Here is a 12509-nt window from a genome sequence, read left to right as displayed (position 1 = left end):
CTCATGCTACAGTATTATTACAGGGTATCCTAGGGTGTTGTAACAGGTAATAACTATTTAAAAATATATGAGACATAGGAAGGACAAATCTAACTCATTTGATATATGTTTAAAGAACCTTTCAAACTCTTCACTAAAGCATGAAAACATGTATTAGGTCATACACATCTGCATTCACTGATGACTGCACAGAAATATTGCAGTTTAAGCCATCAGCCAATTAAATCAAATAGGTCCCTGAGCCGGACTAAAAAGGAAAATAGGTGGAGGATCTTAAAATTAAAGCAAATAGGGACTATTTAATTAGCTAAATATTTTTTCATACAAATAAATGTGTTCACTAAATTGTGACTTATAAAATACTTGTTGCTATTTTAGCTTAAAAATAGATACAAATCATTGATTTTTTTTGGTGCTAGATGCTGCTGGACATACATACGTTATAAATAATGGTATACTTGCCTTAGTGCACATTGTATTCCTGTGTCATCACCATAGCCAGCATACATCAACTCCATTTCATCTGGTTTAAGGTCTGGGAAGAGTGTATTATTTTGCAATGACAGGGCTGTGCTTGCACTATTGAGAAAGGTGACTATAGGAAACAGGAACAAAATATATACTGTACTGATAGGCATGGAGCTCTGCTGAAATAAAATAATCCTATAGAGTCAGACACAAGGCAGCTGCTATTGGAAGGATGACATGTCTGAGTGACTAGATGGTTTCAGCCATTCAATCAGGGGTCACACTAAAACACCACTACTCTGCAGCAGCTGTTTTCTGCAGCAGATAACCTGGCAGATCTATGGAATTTAAAGCAGAAAATGGTATCTGTGGCGATTCCCAAGATTGAAGTTAACCCCTTTATTGGAATCAGTATGATTGACCGGTTCATATCCCGACAGCAGCATCCCAGCAGCAGTGAAAACCCTGATCGTCCCAAGGTAAGTATTCACTAACCTAATTCTACCCCCTAACCCTCCCTTAGGGGTGCTGCCTAACCCTAACCTCCCCCCGGGGGTGCCTAACTACCCTAACCCTCCCTTCCCCTAACCTAACCCTAAACTCCTGGGGGGAGGTGCCCCTGGGAACCCTAAACCTAACCCTCCACCCCCTCGATTGGTAAGCCAGGTGTCGGGCTCCCGGCGTAGGTAAAATGACAGGCGTCGGGATTTCGACGCCTGTCACTTAACCCCTTGCCGGGATTAGACAGTCGGGAAGCTGACAGTCGGGATTCCATCCGTCGGCTTCCCGACTGCTTCCCCCTTTATTATGCCATAAGAGCATAAAAGTACATGGAAATAGGTCTAAGCAGCTTTATTTTGTACAATGAGTCTGAGGGAAAAAGGAAGGTATGGCTTTAATATGATAGTAAAAAAACAAAATGCAAACAAATTTTTATTAGTTTATAAAGCTTTAAAATCTATCTGTTGATCCCATAACTGATAAAAGCTTCTAAGCATGAAACAGCTGTATGCAATTTATATACCCGGTCTAAGTCTGAAGACAGAGAGTGAAGACCGTATAACCAACACAGCAGCCGCCTGGCTTTTGGATAGGTTACACAGACATCTCTTCCTCTTTGGGACCTCTTGTTTTTGCACTTACACCACCTTAAGCTTTATCAATCATCATTACACGATCACAGAGCTACAGCAATTAGATAATTAGCTTCTGCTCCTTTATCTTATCTGAGACCCGATACCTAGATTACCAAGATGAAACCCCAGCTAACAAGTATTCTAATTAAATATTCAGATATACCCTCATCAAGTATCACTTGTCTCTTACCTTTATGCCTGCGATCATCTTTGAAGCCCAGTGTAGTAAAGCTTGGTAACAATTTACTTGATAGAGAACCTAAATCTACTGGATGTGTTTCTTCCTCTACATAAGTAAAATAAATAAAACAAATGTGAACAACATCAGTGTCTGTGTCTATGAATGTGTCCTGGCTATTTTAATACATTTTACAGCTGTATAATATATAACAGATATAATATATAACAGGCTGCATAATCTAAAGCGGGCCCTACATCTAAATGAATATTCCCCATTCTGCCAATGCGCGTTCTCCGATGAGCACAGATTTCTCAGGTGTTTGGCAGAATACTACAAGTTAACAATCCGTGACCTGCCAATTCCGATCATTTTTGGGTCGGAATCGGCGAATTGAAATTGTTCATCATGTTGGATTTTCAAGATCTTCCGACCCAGTCATCTGCAGGACGGGGAAGTACCCCAATTATTCGCAGATGTATGGGTCCCTTAAGAGTTTGGCACTTTAAAAGAAACAATTGGCAATGAGTAAGACACACTGATAACTGTTTGCTAATAGTGTCAACTAAAGTAGTATACTATATAGACAAATGAGCGATGCAACAGTAATTTTCTGTTAGTGAGCTTTCACCAGAATAGGGGAGAGGACAAAGCACCATGACTTTACATTACAATCAAATATAAAAAAGTTTACTTTCATATAATTTTGAAACCAAGTACCTGTAAGTGGGAAATATTAGGCAATAGAAACCACTCTGTCAGACTTTGCATTAGATGTAATCAGACTATCTAAAAAGATGCATTACCCCCAAAACATTAAAATTCACTACTTACCCTCAGCATCTGGATCAGAGTTGACCACAGTATAAATTAGAGTTCCATCTACATTCTTTTTAAGGTATCCAATCTGAGAATAAAAACATCCCTTAAGAATACTACATGTTTTACATCTAATAATATAACAACATAAGTCAATTCCATCTATGTACTAAAGAGGATACCTTGCAATTCGGCAAATATCGGTTGACCTTATCCCTTGCTTCATCTGCAGCATGCTCTACCAGAGCTAGTACATGTTCCTCTGCAGTGCTGTCTGTTAAGCTGCACGCATTGCCTTCTGGCTCAAAAATACAACTAAAAAACAAATAAAAAAAAAACTATGCTAAGCTATATAAAGGGACTTGACAGTTACATTATACATTCATGTCAGTAAATTGTGATTGAAGAGCAAGCTCATTAAAGTAAACCCTGACAATTCCCTTAAAGATCAAAACCATGTCCAGGCAGTAAATCGTTTAAGGATTCATTATTCCCTAAACCTATACATAATATAAAACACAACCCCATTTAGAAAGAGCAATAAAAACAAACAAAAAACAGCCGAAGTGCCAAGTCCTCTCTGGTGGTGCTATGCATCTTGCTTTCTGCTTCTTTACCTGGATCTCATCAGAGCAAAATGGCTCTAAAGGCTCATACACACTGGATGATATCCATGAACGATAACATTGAACGATATATCGTTCATATCGTCCAGTGTTTACGCACTCACCGGCGAACGATGCACACTCCCGCGGGTCTTTAACGGTATCACCAGTCGGCTGTACATGCAGCTCAATCTGGAGATATCGCGATGCCATGCTGCCAAATGCAGCATGCCCCCCGTCGTTCCCGGCATCGGCAAGTGTGGATGCACTTACCGATGCCGGCACCCCCGCCAGGCCCGCCGCTGACATCACATTGCAATCTATCAAAAGTAGTATTACATTTTAAAAAAACACACAAAAAATAAACTTAATACTTGAAAACAAACACATGTCACATGTAGCGATGCCCCAATGTTGCTTCATTCAACCATATTTGAAGCAATAAAGGAGGCTAAACCTAGGAGTATTAGCAGAAACACAACAAAGTTTTCGGTTAATAAAAGGGACAGAAAAGGCAGAAGGTTGGACTTTTAATGTACCATTTAAACTGCCCATACACTGTACAATTATCGTGCAAACCAATAAATTAAATGACTGGTTTGAATGATCATTCAGTGGTTCACCCCCTGAAAACTATTGATAAACTGTCTGGATCGTTTGGTTGTCAAGCCTGTCTGATCTACCTGACCGTTGTTCAGACAAATGCAGGCTAAATGCGCCTCTCTCCATAATTTTATGCCTGCTCACAAATCAGCTGAGAGTAAAGCCGGGTACACAAAAGACCAGTGGTTCCCAAACTTTTTCGAATCACTGCGCCCTAGAGTTTCAGCTTTTTTTCCACGGCACCCCTGGGCCAAAAGTTTTGTATTGAGAAATTAAGCAAAGATTAAATGAAGGTAACTGTGTTCATAGGTCATCCTTAGGTTTAGTTATGTGGTGGTTGACAGGACTGCGCTTCTTTTTATCCTCACATTTTGTGATTGGCAGCCATTAGCACTGGTTTTGCCTATCATAAGGACTAAAACTCATTTTATGTGGTACCTGACCACCAACCCGAGGCACTTCTGCAAGTGCCCTGAGGCACCCAGTTTGGGAAACACTCACTGCGCGAGACGATGTTTTCCAGATTGGGCGGATCGGAGCGACATATCGGACACATTGTCTAGTGCGTACCCACTATGTCGCTGACGATGTGTGCTCCTGCGTGTCATCACAGACATCCTCTGCCGGCCCTGCATGCTGGGCAAACGGGCGATATCGTTAGCGGTGCCCATGCTGCAGTCGTTCCATTGCTGCTGGCAGCGGCAAGTGTGTATGCACGTGCCGATGCCGGCAACCCCACCGGGACCAGTCGCTGACGAGGTCGGACACATTAGACATAGTCTAGTGTGTACCGGTCTTTAGAGTACTCAAATGCCATCCAGTGATCTAGCTAGGGTTCACGTTAGAAAAATATTTGACTATTTTATAGATTTATTCATTTTTTAATTTCCGTAGCCAGCCATAAACTGAATGACCTGCTCCTCCCCACCTTTCTGAACAGTGATAGATTTTGGGCGCAACATTTGTATTCTAAAATCTATGTGGTGCCAGAAATTCCATGTAAAAGGAGAAAGCATCCCTAGAAAAAGTATGATGCCACTACAAACTAGGGGCCTGATTCAGACCCGGTCGCAAGCGCTGTGTGTTCGCAACCGTGTTGATGGTGGGCCAGTGTGCATGGCGGAGCCGGCTCCGTCATGCGCGATACCCGGATAGCGACGGGCACTCCGTTGCTCCGGGTCTTGCAACAAAGGGGGCGAGCTGTCGATGATGAGTGACAGCTCGCCCCCGTTGGTGGGCGGGCCGGGGGAGTGGCTGCCCAAACGAAGGCGTTCCCATGTGAACGCCTCCGTTTAGGGGCGGCCCCAGTGACATCACGAGGGATGTCAGTGGGAGAGATTTTGGCTCTGTTAGAGCCGAAATCTCTCTGGGGCTTGCGGCAACGAGACCCTACCACAAGGGTCTCGTCGCAAGCCCGATGGTCGCGATGGTCTTGACCATCGCGACCATTTTCCTGGCCGCTCACTATAGCTGTGGGTGGTCACCCACAGCTATGCGAGCGGCCAGGAGGCCGTTCTTAAAAAAAAAAATAGCCCGGCCCTGATTCAGAGCGAGTTTCTATTAATGCCAATGTCACCTATCATCTGTTGCTATTCTTACCAAAAGATGTCTAAATAATCTGCCACTTGGTAGCTATAAAATCTGTTTGGGACCCATTAGCAGTTTGTAGAAGTAGCACACCTGCATTTTAGTCATTCAGTATTCAGAGCCCACAGTTTAGCAAAGTCTGGAGTAGTCCCAGTGCATTTTTCTAGCTGGGCTGATAAAATCTAAAAGATGGATAACACACAAGCACATACAAACATACACATGCTAGGGTACAATTTAGTCAGCAGCCAGTTATTCTACCAATGTGTTTTTGGAATAGGTCTCCGAGGAGACCATACAAACTCCTCTCAGACGGGGCCCTGGTCAGGAACGGAACTCATGACCATAGAACTGTGATGCAGCAATGCTTAACACTTTGCTGCCCAATAATACTACAAAAGCTCAGGTATACAGCTTTAATGTCCCTCTGAATATCCAACTGTTTGATTTACTGAATTCAATACAGCCAACAGAAAGGCACCAGACAGGGAGTTTCATGAATGTTGCTACTCTTAGCTGTATGTAATCCTAGAGTAAGCTGTATGTAAAAATTTATCAACACTTCAGGAAAAAACACCCAAAAAAGTGCACTATGGGTGAGATTCAGAGTTCTACGCTAATGCAAACGCGAATTTTGTCGCTTAGCAATTGCTAAAATATGCTAATACAGCAGCCAGCAGAATTTGTATTGAGGCGCCCATTGGAGCCCTCGTAGCTGTCCGCAACTGCGTACACAAACGCAGCACTGGACGCAGATCCTCAAAACATCGACTCCTCGAGTGAGTCTATGGTCACTAAATGGAAATGGAGCTTTGTTCTCTGCGTGTACAATCGCAGAAGTTGGCTAGTACACGCCCAGGAAACGGCCCCGACATGCCTGCGTTGTGGCTGTAACTCCCTGTAACCACCCAAAAAAGTGTCTTCTTGTCAATCAATTGCGAGTGACTCCTCATAGCGAGTGCAAATCATTCGCAGCACATGTACAATGCGGCTGTGACGCATGCGCAAATCACCGATAATCGCTGGACTGCGTGAACTAGCGTTCAACTCTGAATCAGGCCCTATACCAAGAGCAGAAAATCACTAAAACAATTGCCCTATTAAGTGTGCAAAAATATTTTGCAAATGAAAAAGAGGGAGTTAATAAAATAAAAAAACAACCACATACCTTTGATCATCCTCAATGACCCTGGAAACAATGTATAAAAGGAAACAATGTTCAGTTATACTAATTAAAATACATATTTACAAGCAGATAAATAAAAAGTAGTGTGTGTGTGTGTGTGTGTGTATTGCATGTTTATTAAATCACCTTTTGCAGAAAATGGCTGATAACAAGCAATACATTAAATTTATTGGCACAGCAAATTTAAACAGCATGTCTAACATTGCCGGTGGCAGTTAAGGTATGGAAACACATTTTTGAGTCCTAGGGGTAAATTTATTAAAATGAGAGTTTTTAGAAGTGGAGATGTTGCCTATAACAACCAATCAGATTCTACTTAATATTTAAGTAGCACCTTCTAGAAGATAATAGCTAGAATCTGATTGGTTGTTATGGACAACATCTCCACTTCTAAAAACTCTCATTTTAGTAAATTGACCCCCTAGTAACAGTTTTTATAAGGCCATTCATACTTTCGGTTTAGTGACCCTCTAAATGACAAGTTTTAAATCTATATTGTACATAAGCTGCTATGAGTTAAATAGCACAAAATGAGTAAGGAGCTAGTTGGGTATACAACATTTATGAATAAAGAAATACAAATCATTTTAAAAATCAAATATATATCTTATGCAAAAGAAAAAAACAACAACAAATAACGTCATTTCATTTTTTTTTGCAAAGTAATCAATACACACATTAGGGTTTTTTTCTGAGCCTGATTCAGAGATGTACGTTCATCCAATGATTAACGTACATCTCTGAGGTTTCCGAGTCTGCACCTATGCAAGATCGGTTCTGTGTATGTGCAGAACGAATCCTGCAATTACGCTTGCAGACCCCTCCAAACCGCAGCATAATTGACATGCTGCAGCGCTTGGGGTGTGGAGGGGAGGCGTGGTTGGTAAACGTTCCCGAAAACAAACGAGGCCAGGGTCTGCATTGGCGGACACAGATCCTGGCCTCTGAAGTGACCAGCACCTGGTCAGGCTGTGGGAAGCTTCAGCTTCCACAGCCTGAGCATAGGAGCAACCATCAGTCGCCATGGTGCTCGCAAATTCAGCAAGGAGGTGTCTGACACCTTCTTCTGCATTAAGATGGACGGAACGACAAAGCTGCTTTTGTGCGGCTCTGCACTTCCATCCATCTCTGAATCGGGCCCTCAGTCGTAACAGAATCAGCGCAGGGAACACTATAAATATCCATACATCAGAAGTGAGGGAGTCCTGTGTTAGACTAACAGCTTACAGGCATTATTTTACTTCTGTCAGTTTATCCATTTAGGTTTAATAAATAATGTGTCTTACTATGAGAGCATTTACTGTCTACCTTCCCAATTTAGCTATATTTTGCCAGGGATATTCTTCTATGCATCCGATGTACGAGTATTATTTACCAGCTTATGCAGAATGCCATGTACTCTGAATTACTACTGCATATGCTGACTCCTGGGGAAACATACTGAACTTTATTTTTTTATTATTTCATTACTTATAACTCTGATGTTAAAATTATTTAAGTGTTTTGATATAGAGGCATGATTGACATGCTGCGGCTTTTGGGGGCTGGAACATTTGATTTTGTTTGTGCAAAACTATTACCACAGCATTTGCTAAACATAATTTCTAGCTGTATAGATACGAGCCTAATTGTAGCTAATAGCTGGCTGTCATGCATATCTGCCACCATAGTCAACTGATGCCTGGGAATAGGCAAGGCCAGTATGAGTATGAAAAGCTGGTAGCCAGCATTCCCGAATATGCGGTGGCAGTGAGGGGCAGGACTCATATCTCTCTAGTATACAAATCTGAAGTTACCTTACACTGTTACAGGTGCCTATTTGTAACTGTAATTTGGCAGTTAGGTGGTGCGGGGTTCTCTAACAAGTACTGCTAGATAGGGAATTACACAAACCAATCGCTGCTCCCACACACACCCCAATAAGCCAGTGCTATCTCATACACCTTCAAGAAACATCTCCTGACTTATACGCATACATATAAAGAGGACCAAATGTTCAATACATTTCAGTACAATACAACTAATACATTCTCTGCACTCTGCCATCAACAAAGCCTCACAGGCATATTTTACCTAATAACTTCCTTGCTTGGTTTTTTTTTCTTAGTAATCTCTACTGGAACTGGGATAGTGACCTCTGGAATAGGTTCTTCAACTGTGGTGTCCTCATCCCCCAATATAGCTGCCTGCTGAGAAAAATCCATGTCCTGCATAAACGACATACTGCGCTTCAAAGCTAAAAGCCGTTCCTAGAATTAAAAAGGACAGAGCGGCAGGAACTTTATATTTCCCTTCATAGCAAAAGGTGCTATGATAAATGAATGGATGGGATGGGAATGATGTTACCTCAATGCTACAATGCTACTTTTGAATGTTCATGCAGCATGATTTGGTCATGATTATGGACACCAAAATGTCTTTCAGGCCAACTTACAGCTCTCAAACAAATGAAAAAAAAAAGACAAAATGAAAGATATTCAAAAACAAGCAAAAGTATAAAGTACATGCAAAACAAAGAGGCAAACCATATTTACCTACACTTCTGGAAATCAGGAGACCCCCAAAATTTGGGGGAGTCCTCTCAGAAGAGCAGGTCACCTTCCTGCAACCCACCCACTTCCTTTGGAAACGGTTGGAGCAAAAGGGGTGTGAGCAAGTTAACTCCACCCCCTCTTTAACAATAGCCAATTGCACTTTCCCTCAAAAAACTCCTCCCAGAGGGGATCTAAAGAAAGTCGACAAGTATGAGGTAAACATTTACCAAAAGATTTCACGTAACTAATACCCCTTTTACACCAGAGCTAAAACCTGGGTTATTGCCGTGTTAACCCGGGTTGCTGCTAAATGTAAAAGGGGCCAGGGTTGGATTCCCAGTCCAACCCCTGCAGTCTGCAGGGTTTAACACAGGAACGACCCATGTAACCCTGCAGTGTAAACCCGGGTCCCGTTTACAGAATGGAGAGTACCGAATTTTCTGGTGCTTGGAGATGATGCCATCTCCAAATGCCGGCAGACTAGTTCCACTGCATCCGCGACCTGTCGCGGTTCTGACCCGGTTTGGAACCTTGTTCCAAATACCGGGTCAGACCTAGGAATTTAGTGTAAGAGGTTTTAGAGGGCAATTCAATTAAAAATCGATGTTTGTGATGTTCTGTTGGAATGCCATGGAAACCCTGTTAACAGTGACACATCAAAACTAATTTTACCTCATATCCTACGTTACTTGATCAACGTCAAGTAAATAATTATATAAGACATGCATCCCTTTTTCTATCATTATACTATATTTTTTTTATTTCTTTCATATCAATAATATTTAGCGAAAACTACACAGATGAGTGAAAACACATAACTAACAAACATGCATACACAAGTATTTAATCAAGATAGTACTTACTTTACTCATCATCTTGAAGCCAGTGTGCAGGAGCTTCTTTGCCAGTTTATAATATACAGTCTCTGGCCGGTTGTACGTCATTGCATTATCACACATAAGTTTAAAATCTCCCTGTCAAACATATAGAGATATTTAATTAATGAATAATAATAAAAAAAAAAAAAAAAAAAAATATATAATAATAATAATAATAAATATATATATATATATTAGGGGTGAGCGGATTTGGTTCTACTCGGTTCCGTTCGGATTTAAAACCGAATCTTATTGGCTATCAGCTGTCACGAGTATTGGATAGCCAATAAGATTCGGTTTTTAAAACCGAACGGAACAGAGTAGAACCGAATCCGCTCACTCCTTATATATATATATATATATATATATATATATATATATATATATATATATATATATATATATATATATATATGAAACATACTTGAGCCCATGATACAATAGTAAACACAATACAAATGGAGGGTAAAAAAAACAAAAGACAAGGAACTACCATTCTGAAATGGTCATTACTGATCTAATTTTACCAAAAGAATGTAGTAATATAAAACTAAATAAATCAAACATTTGTGACTTGGCCAGAAAAATTAGCTGCAGGTATTATAGGTCATAGATATGGCCACGTGTTTGATTCATAGATATTGATACAATTTCACATACCTTAAATTCTGTTATGGATTTGTACTCGTTAGATGCTATTTTATCTTTCATAGTGCTAAAGTCCATTGGATGCTTTATTATCATAAAATAACCAGGGGCAATCTGATCTGTCACTGGAAAAGCAAAAAAGCCATGCGGATCTTTCCTAAAATGAAAAAACAAACAAACAAGAATTAAAGCATTTTACAAAAAAACGTAACGTAGAAGTAACGTCCTTTTTGTAAACGCTTGTTTTTAGCCTAATGTAATCTTATCACTAGGATAGACAAGTGACGTGAAGAAAGTGTCTTCCCTCTACAAGCATTTCCACCTCTTATAGATAAGATCACTTTGTAGTTATTTTTTGTGTGTAAAAATTCACAAGAAGGGTCTGCTTGGAAAGTAAAACCCCTATTTTATATCTCACAATTAGTAAGTGACACTATAACAATTACCATATTCAGAATATTTTTGAACATTTGGACTTGGGCATATGTACCTATGATCTGAAGTTACTGATGCGGCACAAACCTAAAGTTGTTGGATTTGAAATGACAGGCAAGAGTAGCTTAAACCAGGTGGGTGTGGTGGTTGAAACCCAGCACAGATAGTAAATGACATAGACCTATACCGATGAAGATCCAGAATGTTGCTCAATAACAATCTGATGATTTCATTACTATGTAGCTGAAGTCAGTAAACGTCTATTCTTCCTATGTGAGTAGGACATTTAGAGAAGCTCAGATATCTTATAAGAAAGACAAGGGATTTCCCTAAGGTCAATGTAAATGGGCTGCTTTTAACAATTATGATATGGAAATATATGCAGAGGATAGTGTCTTTTCTCATCTAACTTAAAGAAGCTGATGACTTTAGTAGTTTGAGTGAAACCTATTTTCTGCAATTTAGTTTGACACTAGATATGGAAGTCCCTTCAAAATATCATTAAACATAAACTGTACCTTTGGAGCTGGCGGAGGAAATATTCCAGAAGTTGTTGTATTGGGGTGCTCTCATTTTCTGCTACAAAATATAAGAATGGTCAATCACATCACATATGAGACAAACATATCAAAACAACCTCCAGACAGTTATTTCACCTGGGTGCGTTCTACAAGCTCTGACAGGACGGTCTGTTGGGGTTTCAACTTCGACTTTTTTCCCTGGTTCAAAATACTCAGTTTCGCCATCTGAATCACACTGTTCTTTTTCTCGTTTCCGCTTTTTCTCCTCCTAAAAAGCAAATAAATGTGTTCTACAAAGCCACATAATGATTTAAATCACAGGTATCTATAATAAGGGCATGGTCCTTGCTAAATGTCCTATGCATTACAAGTCCTTAATCAGTTTAATTGAGGCTAAAGAAATATTTCTATGTATGTGTTAGTTTTAACAAATATATTGCCTGCTATCTCTTCCCCCCAGTTTCTTCCTGATGAATGACAAAGCCTCCTATGGCTCCACAACATGTGTTTTCCTTTTTATTGCTGATGCTAGACTGACTGAATATGGTAGCTAAAACTGCTTGAACATATCAACTTTTACCAAATTATTATCCTTTATTTTGAACGCACAATCAAGTTTCTCCTGTGCCGTACAGGGTGATTACACAGTAACAGTAAAACATGACAGATTAATGGTACATTAAATGTACAATGACATACCATAGGACAATACAGTGCACTAAAAGTGACAAACTAGGCAGGATGTGCACAAGAGAACGAGGGTCGGTGGGACGGTTTCTTGACAGCCGAGTGGACGTGAGTCATTGGAAGGGGAAATCAGATCAGCGCTTAGTGAGCATGTACCCAAAGGACAAGCACACAGAGACAGAGTTGTTGGAAGGGACTGAGAGAGGGTACACCCTTTACCGACG

General features: G+C 40.4%; 1 protein-coding gene across 8 annotated transcripts in view; it reads right to left on the bottom strand.

The window, feature by feature from the left end:
• BRD9 (bromodomain containing 9) overlaps positions 1 to 12509 on the bottom strand; it is a 49738-nt gene that overhangs the window by 35489 nt on the left and 1740 nt on the right. For 2 of the 8 annotated variants that reach the window (XM_088445688.1, XM_088445691.1), the window contains exons 3-12: positions 11734 to 11866; positions 11596 to 11656; positions 10655 to 10799; positions 9980 to 10090; positions 8656 to 8831; positions 6565 to 6585; positions 2784 to 2916; positions 2617 to 2689; positions 1795 to 1890; positions 463 to 595 (exon numbers count right to left, since the gene is read on the bottom strand). In XM_088445688.1, the coding sequence (XP_088301814.1) occupies positions 463 to 595; positions 1795 to 1890; positions 2617 to 2689; positions 2784 to 2916; positions 6565 to 6585; positions 8656 to 8831; positions 9980 to 10090; positions 10655 to 10799; positions 11596 to 11656; positions 11734 to 11866 (1082 nt within the window). The remainder of the gene's footprint in view (positions 1 to 462; positions 596 to 1794; positions 1891 to 2616; positions 2690 to 2783; positions 2917 to 6564; positions 6586 to 8655; positions 8832 to 9979; positions 10091 to 10654; positions 10800 to 11595; positions 11657 to 11733; positions 11867 to 12509) is intronic. The other 6 variants (XM_088445692.1, XM_088445694.1, XM_088445693.1 and 3 more) reach the window with 4 other exon arrangements.

The sequence above is a fragment of the Taudactylus pleione genome, unplaced genomic scaffold (genome assembly GCF_031769625.1).
Source record: "Taudactylus pleione unplaced genomic scaffold, aTauple2 ptg000386l, whole genome shotgun sequence".
Classification (NCBI taxonomy): Eukaryota; Metazoa; Chordata; class Amphibia; order Anura; family Myobatrachidae; genus Taudactylus; species Taudactylus pleione.
This window is presented reverse-complemented; position numbering and strand designations above follow the sequence as displayed.